This window comes from Dasypus novemcinctus, chromosome 7 (genome assembly GCF_030445035.2).
Source record: "Dasypus novemcinctus isolate mDasNov1 chromosome 7, mDasNov1.1.hap2, whole genome shotgun sequence".
NCBI lineage: Eukaryota > Metazoa > Chordata > Mammalia > Cingulata > Dasypodidae > Dasypus > Dasypus novemcinctus.
The window spans coordinates 114626177-114642450 of record NC_080679.1 but is presented as its reverse complement, the minus strand read 5'-3'; the positions used below and the strand labels follow the sequence as shown (position 1 = coordinate 114642450).

The window sequence follows — 16274 nt, the reverse complement described above, 5'->3', positions numbered from 1 at the left end:
TACATGCTACAACATAGAAGCACCTTAAAATCATTGTTGAATAAAATAAACCAGACATAACAGGACAAATAATGTATGATTCCATATCAAGAATAAGCATATTCATAGAATCAGAAACTATAATACCAGGTTATCAGGGGCTAGGGTGGGATAGGGAATGGGAAGTTAATGCTTAATTGGTACAGAGTTTCTGTTTGGGGTGATGAAAAAGTATTGATGATAGATGATGGTAGCACAACATTGTTAATATAATTAACACCTCTAAATTGTACTCTTAAAAATTGTGAATTGTACGCTTGAAAATTTTGTGTTATGTTACCACAATGATTTTTTTCAAAGAGCAGCTCCTTGTGTCCCTTTGCAGTCAGTTGTGCCTGTCTCCACACCCCCAAGTAACCATTGATCTGTTTTCTGTCACTATAAATTAGTTTTAGAATTTCTACATCTTCATGTAAATGCAGTTATATAGTATATTGCTCTTTTGTGTCTGGGTTCTTTCACATAGCTTACTGTTTTTGAGTTTCATCTTTGTTGTTTCATTTATCCAAAATTTATTCTTTTTTATTGCAGAGTAATATTCCATTGAGTATACATACCACAATATGTTTATCCATTTACATGTTGTTGACAGTTTTTTACTATCGCAAATAAAATTTCTAAGAACATTTGAGTACAAGTTTTTGTATAGGCAAATGATTTTGCTTCTTTTGGTTAAATAGCTGTGAGTGAATTTGCTAGGTCATATAGTAAGTTAGTGTTTAACTTACAGGAAACTGCAAAGTATTTTTAAAAAGTGGCCTGAACAGTTTGTATTCTCATCAGCAATGTATGAAAGTTAAATTTGCTTTACATCTTTGTCAACACTTGATGTTGTCTCCCCCCTCCCTCCATTTCACCTGTTCTAATAGGTGTATAGTCATATTTCATATCATTTCCTTGATGACTGTGAGTGTTTTCATGTACTTTTTGGTCATCTCTTCTTTTGTGAGGTGTCTGCTCAAATCTTTTTGTATTTTTAAATTGAGTCATTGATTACTGTAGCCTTCTAGTAAGTTTTAAATTCATGCAGTGTAAGTTCTCCAACTTTATTCTTCTTTTTCTCACAATTGTTTGGTCTAATCTAAGTCTTTCTCATTTTCACATAAACTTTAGTTTTATCCTTTCAGTCCTTTGCTTTCTTCAAAAAATAAGCCCACTGAGATTTTGATTGGTATTGCATTGAATTTATAGATCAGTCTGGCGGGAGACTTAACAATATTGATTCTTCCCCCACAAGAATATGTTCTCTCTCTTCAATTATTTAGGTTTTCCTTCATTTTCTTCAAAATTTTTTAGTTTCCATTTTACATGTGTTCCATGTATTTTTTAAAATTTATCCCTAAGATTTTCATGTTTTTAGATGCTATTCTGTAGGGGATTGTTAATAAATTTCATTTTTTTGTTCGTAGTTAGTATGTAGAAATAACATTGATTTTTACATATTGATCTTGTATCCTCTGAACATTCTAAACCTATTTAATAGTTTTCTGTAGACTGCTTAAGATCTTCTGCCTGCAAGATCTTTTCTACATACATGATCCTTTCCAAACTGTGTGCTGTTTTTATTCTTGTCATATTACATAACCATGATCTCCAGTATAATATGTTGAATAGAAGTTTTGAAATTAGACATTCTTGTCTTGTATAGAGTCTTAAGGGGAAAGTATGCTGTTTTTCACTGTTAAGTATCATGTTACCTGTAGATTTTTCATTCATGCTTAATTCTTAGTTTGCAGAGTCATCACCATGAATTGCTCAGTTTTGTGAAATGTTTTTTCTGCATCTGTTGGTAGTTCATGTGACTTTTCTCCTTTGTTCTTTTAGTAAGGAGTATTACTTTGCTTTCTGAACAATAAACTAACATTGCATTCTTGGAACAGACCCCATTTGGTCATGATATAGTATCATTCATGTATATTTCTGGGTTCGATGTGCCTGTATTTTCTTAAGGATTTTTACATCATGAAGGAATCTAGTCTGTAGTTTATAATTGTCTGGTTTTGTTATCTGTGTAGTACTGGTTTCTATTTGACTTCTTTCGTTTTTTTTTTCCTGAAAGAATTTGTTTAGGATTGATGTTATTACTTCTTAAATATCTGCTGGAATTCACCAAGAACCCATAAGGGACTGGGTTTGTTTGTTTGTTTGTGGTTGTGGTTTTTTTTGAGGGGGGGGGTGTTGGTGGAAAGGTATGTGGTTTTATTTTTAAGATTTATTTTTATTTATTTCTCTCTCCTTGCCACCCCCCCCCCCCCATTAGCTTCGTGTTCTTCTGTGACCACTTCTATCCTTATCAACGGCACCAGGGATCTGTTTTCCTTTTTGTTGCATCATCTTGTTGTGTCAGCTCTCCGTGTGTGCAGCGCCATTTGTGGGCAGGCTGCACTTTCTTTCGCACTAGGCGGCTCTCCTTACGGGGCGCAGTCCTTGCGCCTATCAGCGCTGCGCCGTGGGCCACCTCCACACAGGTCAAGGAGGCCCAGGGTTTGAATTGCGGACCTTCCATGTGGTAGGCAGATGCCCTATCCATCGGGCCAAGTCTGCTTCCCAACGTTTTTAAATTACAAATTCAAATTCAATTTCCTTAGTAGAGAGAGGGCTTTTTTTTTTTTTTTCTGTATCACATTTGGCAGTTTTTGTCTTTCAAGGAATTTGTCCATTTCTTCTAAGCTATTGAATCTAATGGCATCAAGTTGTTAGTATCTCCTTATACTTTTAATGTCTTTAGGATCTGTAGGGATATCCGTTCTTTAATTCATGGTATTGTTAACCTTTGTCTTATCTCTTCTTTCTCCTTTATCGTTTCAGCCAGAGATTTATCAATTTTGTTCATCTTAAAGAACCAACTTAGATTTTCATTAATTTTCTCTTATTTCATTTTCTATTTCAATGACTTCTGTTTTTATCATTATTATTTTCTGTTTAACTTGTTTAATTTGCTCCTTTGTTTCTAAGATAGAAGCATAGGGCATTGATTTTAGATTTTTTTTTCATAAATATATATATTTATATATGTAAATTTTATATATATATATTTTTATATATTATATATATATATTTTTTTTTAAGGAAGTACTGGGGATTGAACCCAGGACCTCTTTCATGCTAAGTAGGTGCTCTATCACTGAGTTACATCTGCTCCCTCATAAGTTTTTTAATGTTCTCCTCTAGGTACCATTTTAGCTGATGTTCACAAATTTGGATATGTTTTCATTATCATTAGGTTCAATATTTTCTAACTTTTTGTGACTTCTTTCTTGACCCATGGCTTATTTAGAAATGTGTTGTTTAATTTCCAAATGTCTGGGGGGTTTCTAGATACCATTTCTTTACTATTTCTGTTTTAGTTTGAGTAGTCAGAGAACTAAGATTGCAGTGTTTTAGAATCTGTTGAGTCTTGTTTTATGACTCAGCATGTAGTCTTTCCTTAGGGAATGTTCCACTTAAATTTGCCTTCTATTCTGTCATTTTTGGATTTAGTATTCTATCTATCAATTGGATGAAAGTGGTTGATAGTGTCCTTCACATCTTCTGCATTGTTATGCATTTAATCCCGAACCCCAAAAGATATATTCAAGTCCTAACCTCTGTTCCTGTGAAAACAATTTTATTTGGAAATCGGTGTTTTAAGATGTTATTAGTTAAGATGAGGCTAAACTAGATTGGGGTGGGCTCTAATTCACTATTACTGGTACCATAAGAGGCTACTTGGACACAGACCAACAGACACAGGGGAGAACACCATGTGGTAACTGAAGCCAAGACTGAAGCCCAAAAATTACTGGCTCCTGCCAGGAGGAAGCATGGAACAGATTCTTCCATACAGATTTTAGAGGGAGCATGGCTTTTCTGAACGTTGATTTTGGACTTCAAGCCTCGAGACCTATGAGAAAATAAATTTCTGTTGTTTTAAGCCATCCAGTTTGTTGTATTTTGTTACCACAATTCTAGGAGACTGGGACCATTTTTGGTACCAGGAATTGGGATTCTGCTCTACCGAAAAATGTGAAAGTGCCTTTGAAATTGGGTAATGGAGAGAGACTAGAAGAATTTTGAGGTGCTTATTAGAAAAAACCTAGATTACCTTGAAGGCTGTATTTATAGAAATGTGGATGTTAAATGTGCTTCGATGAGGTCTTAGAAGGAAATGATGACTATTTTGTTAGAACATGGAGGAAAGGTGATCCTTGTCATAAAGTGGCAGAGAACTTGGCAGAATTGTGTTCTGATATCATGTGGGAGGCAGAACTTATAAATGATGAACTTGGATATTTACTTCAGAAGATTTCCAAGGCAAGTGTGGAAGTTGCACCTGGTTTCTCTTTGCTACTTATAGTAAAATATGAACAGAAATAGATGAATTGAGGAGTTTTTAAGGAAAAAAGAACCAGCACCTCATGATTTGGAAACCTGTCAGCCTATCCAGATAACATGCTCTGGAAACAAGGCCAAGGGTGTGGCTGGACAATCGTTTGCCAGTGAGGTTCGGTATTAGACTTGGATCCAGTCAACCATCTTAGCAGAAGCCAAGAATGGAAATGTATTTATTCAGGAAAGATCTATGGAGGACCCTCTTGTCTGATGACTCAATCCCCATCAGTTACAGAAGAACAAATGAAGAAAGAATGATTTCAAGGGCAGAGTCATGGATACCTAAGTCTGTGCTGAAGGGCAGGCCATCACCCTGGTATTTGGAGAGATCAAAGCCACTGCTGCCCCTACAAGCCAGGAGAACAGAGCATCAAACCCAGAAGATTACCCTCAGGCCTTGAAATTGAATGAAATTTGCCCCACTGGGTCTAGGACTTGTGGCCCCTTTTTACCTTCCAGTTTCTTCCTTTTGGAATAAGAATGTCTGTCATATGCCTGTCCCACCATTGTATTTTGGAAACAGTAACTCATCTTCTAGGTTTCACAGATCGAGATGATCCATACCCATAACTGATTTAGATGGTGTGATGATTAGGCTAATGTGTCAACTCGACCAGGAAATGGTACCCAGTTGTTTGGTCAGGCAAGCACTGGGCTAATTGTAATACAAGGGCATTTCATGGACTTTAATCATCAATGAGTTGATTGCGTGGATGACTGATCTGTGCAGTCACCTCATTGATCAGCAGTGAGTGATGTCTTATCCAGTGAGTTGAAGGCCTTAAAAGGGGAAGTGATTTCAGCATTCAGAGAGAGAATTCCCAGCTCTATGTCAGACAGCCACCATCTCCTGGGAACTCATCAAGGTCCTTCATCAGACCCCCTGGTTTGCAGCCTGCCCTGCAGAATTTGAACTTGTGTGTCCCTACCATCACATGACAGAATTTTATAAAATCTCGTACTATTGACAGATATTGCCTGTTGGTTCTGTTTCCCTAGAGAACCCTTGCGTAATGCATATGAGATCTTAGACGAGTTGGTGTTGGAATGGTGAAGATTTTGGGGATGTTGGAATGGGGAGAACGTATTTTATACATTGGCAGGACATGAATTTCAGGGGAACAGAAGGCAAGCTATTATGGGTTGTTTTCAGACATCTGTCCTCCAGAACTATGAGATAATAAAGTTCTGTTGTTTTAGGCCATCCAATCTGTGGTATTTTATTACAGCAGCCCTAGGAAAAAGACATACAACATTACTTATTTTTTGTCCACTTGTCCTATCAGTAAATGATAGTGTATTTGTCTGTTTCTCCCTTCAGTTCTGTCAGGTTTTGACAGTATTTTGAGACGATCTTAGGCACATATACATTCATAATTTCATATCTTCCTGATAGATAGTCTCATATAATTATGAGATGGTCCTTTGTCCCTAGTATCATTTCTTGTTTTGAAATGTCTTTTGTCTAATATTATAGTGACTTCAGTATTCTTTTGATTAGCATTTAAATGGTATGACTTTTTCCAACTTATAAAATGTGCCTTTTATGTACAGCATGTAATTGTGTTTTGCCTTATTATTAGTCTGACAGTCTTTCCCTTCTGATTCGAGTATTTAGTCTTTCCATATTTAATATAATTTTAACGTGGTTGGGTTTAGATGTGTCATTTTACTATTTTCTGTTTGTCCTATATCTTGTTGATTTCCAGATGGGAAGGGGACTCTTAAGATCTCCACAGATTTCTGTTCTTTTTAGAAATAACCCAATCAGAAGAGCAGAACTAAGGGAGGCCAAGAACCTCCTAAGCTTAATTTACTAGATACCTATAAAAACTAGGTCAGATTAAGAGAAATTCACTACTGATATGAATAGTCCTGGAAGCTTGTTTGCATTGGAAATATAAGAAAAATTAAAGAATGGAAGCACTGGATCTGTCTATTAGTGTGGGACTGGATAAACCAGTTTATTTATACAGCAGAATGCTGTTCAGCAGTTGAATTGAATAAGCTCACACTGAATGTTTCAACAGAGATTAGTCTCACAGTGTTAATTGAAAAAAGAAATCACACAAATTTATATAGAGTACCAGAAATATAAATATTTAAATACAAAATAATACTGTATTTATGGATAGTAGATATATAGTAAAAGTTTAAAAAACATTCATTGGGGGAGCAGATTGTGGTTGAGCGCCTGCTTGTATGTGCGAGGTTCTGGGTTCAATCCCTGGTAGCTCCTAAAAAGAAAATTTTTTATGAGAATGATAGCTAAAGGATAATGGTTTTTCTGTGGAAAGGAGAGCAAAGGGATGATGGGGTGGGCCTTTACCTATATCAGTATTGTTTGGTTTTGTAGAAGAGGAAAAAAGATCTGAAACAAATATGGCAAAAAAATTAAAACCTGTTTGGTGCACTCATGTGTGGGTGTCTTTTATATAGTGAGTGTTTGACCTTTTTTTTATTTTTTCAATTAAATTTAAAACTAAGAAAATTCATTTCATAGCCTTGGTGCTGGGAAGAATTATTACTGATTACACTCTGATATTCCTCACAGAAAAAAATATCTCTTGCAATTAAAACTGATTTTTTCTCTAAAACTTTGTGACCCTAGATGCCAGCCTGTTATTGTGCTCCAAGCCACTATCACTCCAGTCAACCTCAGTATCGCCCAGTCCCTTCTGTCCATTACAATTCACATCTAAATCAGCCACTGCCACAGCCTGCACAGCAGACAGGTAAGTAGTATTTCTTACACCATGAATTCTTAGCTATTGCTTTTTGCTTTTCTCCTTCCCACTTTATTTCAGTCTTGCTATTAAGATACTGCCAAACTCAGTCCATTGAGGGTCTCAGATATATGCATATATATGAGTATGCAGACCAGTGAGATTCAAATTATGGGCAAATCTTGGGGAATCTTAACAGATACCAGGCTGTCAGATTAATATGCTAAAGGGTGGGGAGCCATAAGAAGATTCTACCAGATTGAGCACCATGGCAAGCATCTTTTATTAAACATATAAAATATAATAAAACTAAACATTCTTTTCCTTTTGCCCCTTTTCAAATTTTCATTAAGCATTCAGTGAAAACAATTAAGATCTCAGTGTAAAAAAAACTGTCTTACTGTTTTACCTAATTTTACCATGCATATGCTTCCCACCTAGATATGTACTTCTGTCCCAGATCTTTAATAAGGTTTCTATACTGCTTTCATAACTCTAGAATTTGAAGTACAAATTTTTTCTTGGTTTCTTTGGAGCTTTTTTTTAGCTGCTCGTCACTATCAGAGGCTCTCAGAATATGTCATTGTACTACAGGGAGATGTAAATCTCCACCTCCATTGAGATGGGTTACTGCTCTTGATATTGTGTGAAACTCTTAAGTGTTGCCACAACTTCAGGAGAAACACCTTTGCAGTAGATGATCTGATAAGAAGTGTTCTTGCTTCTTGCTTGTGTAGAATCTTCACCGATCATTGCAGCTCACCAATTTCCTTTACCAGATATGAATCTCACTTATCACCCCTGTAAGGGAACTTGCAGGACCTTACTCTGCTACCCTGAGAGTTGTTTTGTGCTTAATATATAGATTTTTTCTTTGTTATGTGTTGCTGGTTCTGTATTACATATGTTCTTTCATATTGAGTACAACACTGGCCCTCATAGTTAAGTTAGAATTTATTCTCTGCCTCAAATAGGATTCCCTTTAATTTCAGCTTTACCTGAAATTTAATGATTCAGTTGCATCAAGTAACGTAAATTAGGATATGCTCTAATTTTGAAAGCCATCAAAAGTTGTTTATACATGGGACCAAGTTTTCACCATGACATTGCCCATTAACTTTAAATACATCATTGTTTCATTCTTACAGAAATTATTTTTTTACTTTTTCTGGGCCTCAAGTTACTGATTTTTCATATTGCTTTGTCTTGACTTTTTTTTTCCCTAAATTTATAATACAAATTATAGTTGATATCCATGATACTAAAAATAATTTATCTCTACTCAAATATTTTGTGTCATTGAATTAACTTATACCCTATAATGAGGCAAACATCCTCATGTGCTATATTTGTGTGAGCTTATAAGTTTTGTTCTTTCCCATACCTAAATTTTTATTCCTCCCCATGGTCAAACTGCCTACAGAACTCAAACAAGTAGGACCAGTTTGCTAGTGCAAATGCATCTCTGCAAAATTGTTCCCGCTTAATGGGAAACAGCTGAAAATGGCATTCCTCCTGATTGAGGGCCAGTATATCCCTGTGACATCGTGTGTTTATCATCAGTGATATTTTTAGTTGTGGGGTTTTTTTCTAATGCTAGTTAAGATGAGAAGGAAGGAAACAATAAGTCAACTTGCACCTGGATAGTGCAGGCACAGACCACTGTCCTAGAAAGGAATCGTGTCTTTGGATGGTTTTTGACATCATATTTAACTCTTACAAGTCAATGTAACAGTTTTTATAAGTAGAATTTGTCCTTTCAGTTATTTCATGTAATATCCTTTTAATTTACACCTTCAGCTAATTGAATCTCATTTAGTTTAAAGAATAAAAGAAAGAAATTCTCAAAGCACACTTACCTGAAAGGCAAAGAAATGTTGTTATGCTAATAAGTTTTAAAATTTTTTCATTTAACAAAATCTCCAGTACTGCCATGTTGATAATTATTGAACCTTTCTATAGAATTAGTAGGAAAATGAAATCTTAACAAAAGTTGTGAGCTAAAGATTTTTATAATTAGCTAATGATTATTTTTTATGTCAAAACTTACAAATGTTTATCCTAGTAGAAAAATATAATACAATAGAAAATGAACAATGTAATTTTTTTTCTCAGATTTATAGCAATTTCAATCTCAGGAACTTACATTCTTATGTAAACATAATGCTTTCTGGGTTTCTTTTTTGCATTTTTTCCTTACACTTTTCTACAGTCCACCATCCCAATCTTATTAAAATAAGAAATAACATGTCACATACATTTTTTTCTTGTCAAACAATACTAACCTCAAGGTGTCAAGAAGTATGTTATTTTTTATTACTACAATAAAGGGTAAAAATAGTAATTCAACAAAATAATTGAAAGCATTGATAGATTTACAACTATTTTCATCATAACACAAATAATAATTTAAAAATTTTTAAATATGAATTTAAAGAAATTTTGCCCTAAATTAACAGCCCCAATTGATTCTTAGACCAACTAAGCTATGACAACAGAAATACAGGATTTCCTATTATTTTCCCCTTTTTGTGTAAGGGCAGAGTTGAGGAACTATCTTAAGGATAAAATGCTTTGGTGTTCCACTCCTGTGTGTACCAGCAGACCACAATAGTATTGAATTCTTTGACAGTAAGCCTCCATCTGTTATGGGAATGGAACTGAAATCAAGATTGACATTACTGCCAGGAGAATGAATATACCATATTTTGCTGTGAATGTTAAACTACTGAACATGGTCATTCAAAACAAGGTTGAGTCAAGCTATGCCTCAGAAACAGAAGAAATCTTGGCAACCTAAGGCATTTTGGACACTGCATTACATAGCTTGCAAGAATAACAAAATAGGACCAGAGCTCTGACAGCCCTTAGTCGTTTTTAACTGGTGTTAGGCATTTCACTTAAAGCCTGTAGGTTTCAGTTTACTGTTTGCAGACTTAGGGGGTTTACTGTATTATCTTTTGAAGCCACTGTGCACTTGAAAATTCTGTGACTCTGTGTTGATCTCATGTGAGTCATTTTTAGATCCAGAAAGTGTGGAATATTAGAGAATTGGTCATTGAGAGTTTAGTTGACCTACTGTCAGTAACTGGAGTCTTAAAAGCAACAATTTCAAAATAGCTGGTTACTTGCAAGTTGCATTAGTAGGGATTTATTACTTAACCCTTTTATAAAATGTATAGTTTGCATTCTTGATAATACACTACACATAAGAAATTTGTATATTAAAAAGAAATTTGCCAACAGGGAGTAATTATAGTAAAGATTTTAGTTTTATGAGGCCTTGGCTGTTCTCTGTGTAGCTGCCTTCATCCTTAGGACACTTGAAAAGTTTGCAGCTTCACCATTTATGTTTAATATTTTGCAATAATTGGCCTTGTTCCTGAGCTGTTGGATTCGGGGCCGTAGCACTGTCTGAGAGGTTTACATTTCTCACAGTGAACCGGTCTCTTTTTCAGCTGCTTCCTGGCTTCTTTTTACTCAGGTCTCCACTGCTTTTTTCTTTTAATGCTGTGTTAAGGTGTTAACATTTGCTTATATTTTTCATTAATTGTAATGCCTTTTAATCATGCAATCATAACTCAGAAATATAGGGAGTTGAATTTAAATGACAACCTTGGCTTAACATAATTTACCTTTTAAAAATTTGTGAAAGCTATTTCCTTTCCAAATGAGATTGGAATAGCAAATTCACTTTGGTTTGGAGCTTATCTAAAAAGTTTAACATCTTAAGCATGCCAAACTCATTAGGAAAAGTCAAATACATCTCTTTCCCTCTTGCTACATAACTTTTTAGGCATATTCTGCATTAAAGCATGCCATCAGATGAATTTAACACACCTAAATGCATGTAAAGCTACTTGGTTCCTAGGGGTATAATTCAGTTCTTCCCCCCCCCCCCCCATATTGTGAAAACTGTACACCTGTGGTCGACAAAATGATTCTCTAAAATTAAGTATAATTTCAGTTTTGCAACTAGTTGATAAATTCACGGTGTATCGACGCATTATGTCTTCAGTCTTAGCTTTCCAAATAACTTGTAACTGTGTGTTTACAAATTGATTACACTTTGTTACCAGCAAACTAAGATAGGGTCCTCAGAGCCACACCGTAGGAGGAACATTTTAGGATGAACAGTCTGTAAGTTGCACAGAACAACAGAACATTGGCAGCCTCTCAGGGTTCAGATTTAAAAGTAACTGGGATATAAATAGGTGAGGAAGAAAGAAATGGGAAATGGGGGGTGGGGGATGGCATTGAATAAGGATTTAACTATGTTAGATAAGGACTCTAGGCACAAAGTCAGTAGTTTCTTTATCAATGACTTGACCTGAATAAAAGGAATTTTGTACTTGTATTAGTAGGTGATAGTCCCTGGCTATCCATGTTTTTTATTGATTCTGTGAACATTTCCTAGTACTGTATGAAAAGCACAGATTCTAACATTGTGTAATGCCTAGAGCCACCTCTTTCCCTTCTCCCCTTCCCATTAATCTGCTACCCCTGAAATCTGGAGCCAAATATATCTGGTAAGTACCCAAAGATTACCCTGAATCATACAGACTTTTCCATAAGATAGTCATTTAAATAGCTGTCAGCTGTAGCCTCTGTGTAGTTGGTATTATTAGAAATGTTTTGTGTGTGTATGTTTATTTTAGGCACAGATGTTGGGAGAGCAGGACATGGAAGAAGAAAAAGGAGAGTGAAGGTTAGAGCAACTGTGTCTAGTTGACATTCACCAAAGGGCTGGCCTTATTTGTACTTGCCTCCTTACTAAAGTAGTAACATAAACATAAGACAGACCAGGATGATAAGCTTGAGAGTTTGATGATTTGGGAACAGTTCTAAGTTGTCTTAACTATATATACCTATATACAAATAAATTTAAGAGTTAGCTAAATTTTAAATTAAAAAAAAAAAAAAACTACCCTTGCATTACTTCTGCTGCACAAGTTCAATCTTTATGTATATATGTTACTGTTGGGAGAAATAACATTAGATTTATGACTATTCTGATTAAGTAGTTCTTCAGTTCTTTTTACTATATTTCTGATTATGTCTTAATACATCTTAATAGGAATGCTTTCCTTTAACGAAGATGTTAGTTCAAGTTTCCTATAAAGAATAAAGAAAACTGTTAAAAAGCCTGTGCAATACTTTTCTGCTGAGCACTGTATTTCCTTCTTGCGCTCTTCTCTGTTAAAGTGAGAGTTAAAAATGGAATATTTGGAAGCCTCTGGGGAAGTGCCTCAGCCATCAGGTTTTATTGTCCTAGATCTCTCAGCCTGCAGAATTGATTGTGCTTTCCTCTGAAAGTGCTGGAAGAAATAGGGTAATACTGCAACTGTGCAGTATTATAACAAAAGAAAATGACAATGTAAATATCACCCATATTGAGGATATGGATATTTAATCTGTTAGGTATCAGTTACTCTTGGCACTGATTACTTTATAAAATAGATGCTTTCCCACAGTGTTGACACAGATTTCCTATAAAAGATATCCTGTTTTCCTCTAACTTGTCCAGGTTAAATCCAGATATATCATAGGAAAAAATTTTTTCATTTTAAATCTCCACTATACCAACACACACTTTTTAATGAATAAATAATAGTTTAGGTGATAGCCAAGAGCCAAGTTGGTGATACATAGCCAACTATCAAAATACTGGAATACTTCTCTGGTATGATTTTTTAAACCTAATGGTACTTTTCCTTCTCTAGGAATCTGCTTCATCCTTCCTAACCCTCAGCCTCCTCCCTCTTTTCCAGATCATTGGATTTTTTTCTCATACTTGGCAGTCTTCAGATCATGCTTTTTAAACTCAGTACTGTTTCCCCTCTTCTTTTTGTCTGACTAGATAATGAACCAGAACCACAGTGCCACTTCTGATAAGTGCCACTCTGACATTCAGTGCTCAGCAGCCTGAAATTCCTTTGTTTAAAACATTCAGAGGAATTTGTGAGCAACTTGAACAGTTATTTAAGATGAAAATTTTAATAAGCAAATGAACACAAAATAAGGCTTCCTAGTAATTAGATGATCACTTATTTTTGTGTTGATACTAAAGTATTTTATTAATGATTTTGTCTTGCATAGACAATAGACAAGATAACTTGCCTTTGGATTAACAAAATAAGGGGTGGGTTGTGTGTTGACTTTTTTACTACTTTACAATTGGATATTTCTGATTTTATATGTGATTATAGGGACTTCAATCAACACAGATTGTGCTGTCTCATTTCATTAGAAAGAGTCCAATAATCTTTTAGCAACCTTTAAAACTCTGTTCTTTAGAGAGTATATTCCAAAATTATATGCTTTTTAACCAGTAACTGGGTTTTTGTTTGTTTGTTGTACTAATTATTAGAATGAGTAATCAAACATCTCATCCTGACTTCTGGAAACACAATTCAAGTAACTGTCCTAATGCCAGTAGAATTTTCCTCCTGGGGTACCATTCATAGTGAGTATCAAGTATAAAATGATGCTTTTAGTTGTGAAAGCCTTAGGAAGGTTCCTAAGGCCCTGAGGCTTCCTGCCGAGTGTGGTTCATTAAGCAAACACACTGGTGGGTTTTCCTACCTCGATTTTAAAATGAGTGGACAGTTATTCCATCTATGGAAAAGAGCCATTGTGTCACAGAACCTCAAGACTTCAACTGTGAAACAGAAGAGCCCCCCACCTTGGACACAAGGTATGCAGGCTAAAGCAGGCGTTGCCCCACTGGGTAAAGCCTGACTACTTGGCAAAGCATCCAACTTTGTGAAGAGAGCACCAATACCTAAGAAACACTGACATAAAACTTCAACCAGTTCATGATAATTCTAGAGAAATCTTGGTGTAGACTCACCTGGAATATGGCAACAGTATACATTTTCAGCAAAAGCAGCCTTTGAGGCAAACAGCAAAGCTACATTGGAGGAACACTGCAGATATACATGGAAATAGACTGAGAAGTACAAAGCCAAGGGACGTGGACCTGAGCCTCTCTTCCTCTTCCCAGTTGTTTTATACATGTGAAATCTAATGATGATAAGGCAAGGAAATGTAACCTTGAAATACTCACAAAAATGATGCATCTTGGGAGTAGTGGGCAGAACCCTTGAGGGAGAAAACCCCCGGAAGAAGAAGACATCGTGGTGTGATTGTGTGATAAACTCTTTTACACCTGGTCATCTTTTGTCCCCAAATTCATATGGCTGTCAGCTGGACTAACTGCTCGACATTTTACCCTGATTGGTATTCTAGATAATAATGCTTATACTCCCAAGTAATCTTTAATTCAGATGAACAGTTTCATGATTGACTGTATGTTTATACTGATTCTGTTTTCTTGTAATTAAATTGATCTGAAACTTAAGATAATGTTAAACTACAGTAGAAGTCTTCACTAAACAAAATTCTCAGAAAATGGAAAGAGACCAGATATTTAGTATTCTGCTTTTTTGAGCAGTATTACTGAAGTACCCTTTCCATTGGTCCCTGAAAAGTCTTTCTTAAGTAAACTTTAAAATCAGACTGTTGTTTTCAAATCCCAGCCTCACTTTTTACAAGCTGGTGACTTAGGACAAGGTATAAATTTCTCTGTGCCTTTTTTTCCTCATATGAGAAATGGAGATAATGCATCTGTTTCATAGACTTGTGAGCATTAAATGAGTTAAAATATATGAAGTACTTAGACCCAGTGCCTGAAATCTAATAAATGTCTTTTAAATGCTAGCTGTTAGTATTATCTTTGGGTGCCATTGAAGAAATGATAATTATATGGCATTTTAAATGAAAAAGCGGAGGAATTTTAGGCTGATTTTGTTTTTGGACTGAATTCCAGAGTAAACATAAGATGCTGACATAGTTTATCCTAAAAAAAAAAATCTGTTGTTTTTACTTGACATACATTTTCTTCCTTAAAGTGCAATAGGGGGTTTAGATTAATTTAGATCTTTTCTCATCCTTTGATTGCTCAACTTGAGATCTAAATATGTTTTAAGAAAATATGCTTAAATATTTCTTACCCATAGCTGTGTAAAATCTTTCTTGATCAGATATGGAAACATGTTGCTCATGGAAAAAGATTTTTTTTTTTTTTTTAATTTTTTAATTTTTTATTGACTTTGTAATAATATTACATTAAAAATATATATGTGAGGTCCCATTCAACCCCACCCCCCCACCCCCCCTCTCCCCCCCCCCCGGAAAAAGATTTTGAAGCACTATGTGTCACCCCTATTTTCATAAATACTGTAAATGGCTATGTATGTTTTCTGTGCATAGAAAATAAGGCTAGCAATTTATGTGACATGTAAATAGTGATTATCTGTGAGTGGTTGTTTTACAAGTGATTTTTTTCCTTAGGGGCTTTTTTTTCCTACCATGAATCTCTTTATAATTAAATAAAATATTATAATTAAGATTTTATTTTTTATGTTATATTTTTATATTTATAACTTGAATAGCATATGGCATAAAATGAGTATCCCAGCTTTTGTATAAATATTTTATATCATTGTTCTATTTCTTTACCTTACTTATAATTAAGATTTAAATCTTTTTTTCAAATCTGTTTTTTAATATCCACTTTTTTCAGAAATGTTCAAATAATGCCTTCATTTCAAGCTTTACCTATTAGAAATAAACAGACAATTTTGTGTTTTTCCTTGTCAATTAGGCACTTGTAGGTTAATTACATGAAATCTGTGATCCAGCTGCTGTTTATTTTCTAGGAGAGGCTTAATGAGGAATCTCTGAATTCCAGATTGATGTGATTTAATCAATTCACAGGATTAAGTGTCATCTTAATGAAAAGTAGATTATATGCATTTAATCTTTTTTAAGCGTGTTACCTTCAAACTTAAATTGAGCTTTTTGCTATCAAAACCATTCGTTAAATTTGGACACTGAGAAACTGGCCATTTTCAATCAGCCTGTTGGGACAAAGTAAGCTTCTGGTTTTGTGTTAAAGCATATATTATTTTGGCTCTCTCCTGTTGAGAATGATGTTTTTCCCTGTTGTTTATTTAGCAAGTATAAATATTGAGTACTCACTTTTTCGCATAGCCGTTGATAGCTGGCGTGGATTGGTTTGGTTTTTTTAGAAGGGGAGTCAGATTAAAGTTTCTTCCCCCAATCTTTTATTTA

General features: G+C 34.9%; 1 protein-coding gene across 15 annotated transcripts in view; it reads left to right on the top strand.

The window, feature by feature from the left end:
- R3HDM1 (R3H domain containing 1) overlaps positions 1 to 16274 on the top strand; it is a 139114-nt gene that overhangs the window by 61984 nt on the left and 60856 nt on the right. For all 15 annotated transcript variants that reach the window (XM_058301079.2, XM_058301071.2, XM_058301057.2 and 12 more), the window contains one exon: positions 7022 to 7145. In XM_058301079.2, the coding sequence (XP_058157062.1) occupies positions 7022 to 7145 (124 nt within the window). The remainder of the gene's footprint in view (positions 1 to 7021; positions 7146 to 16274) is intronic.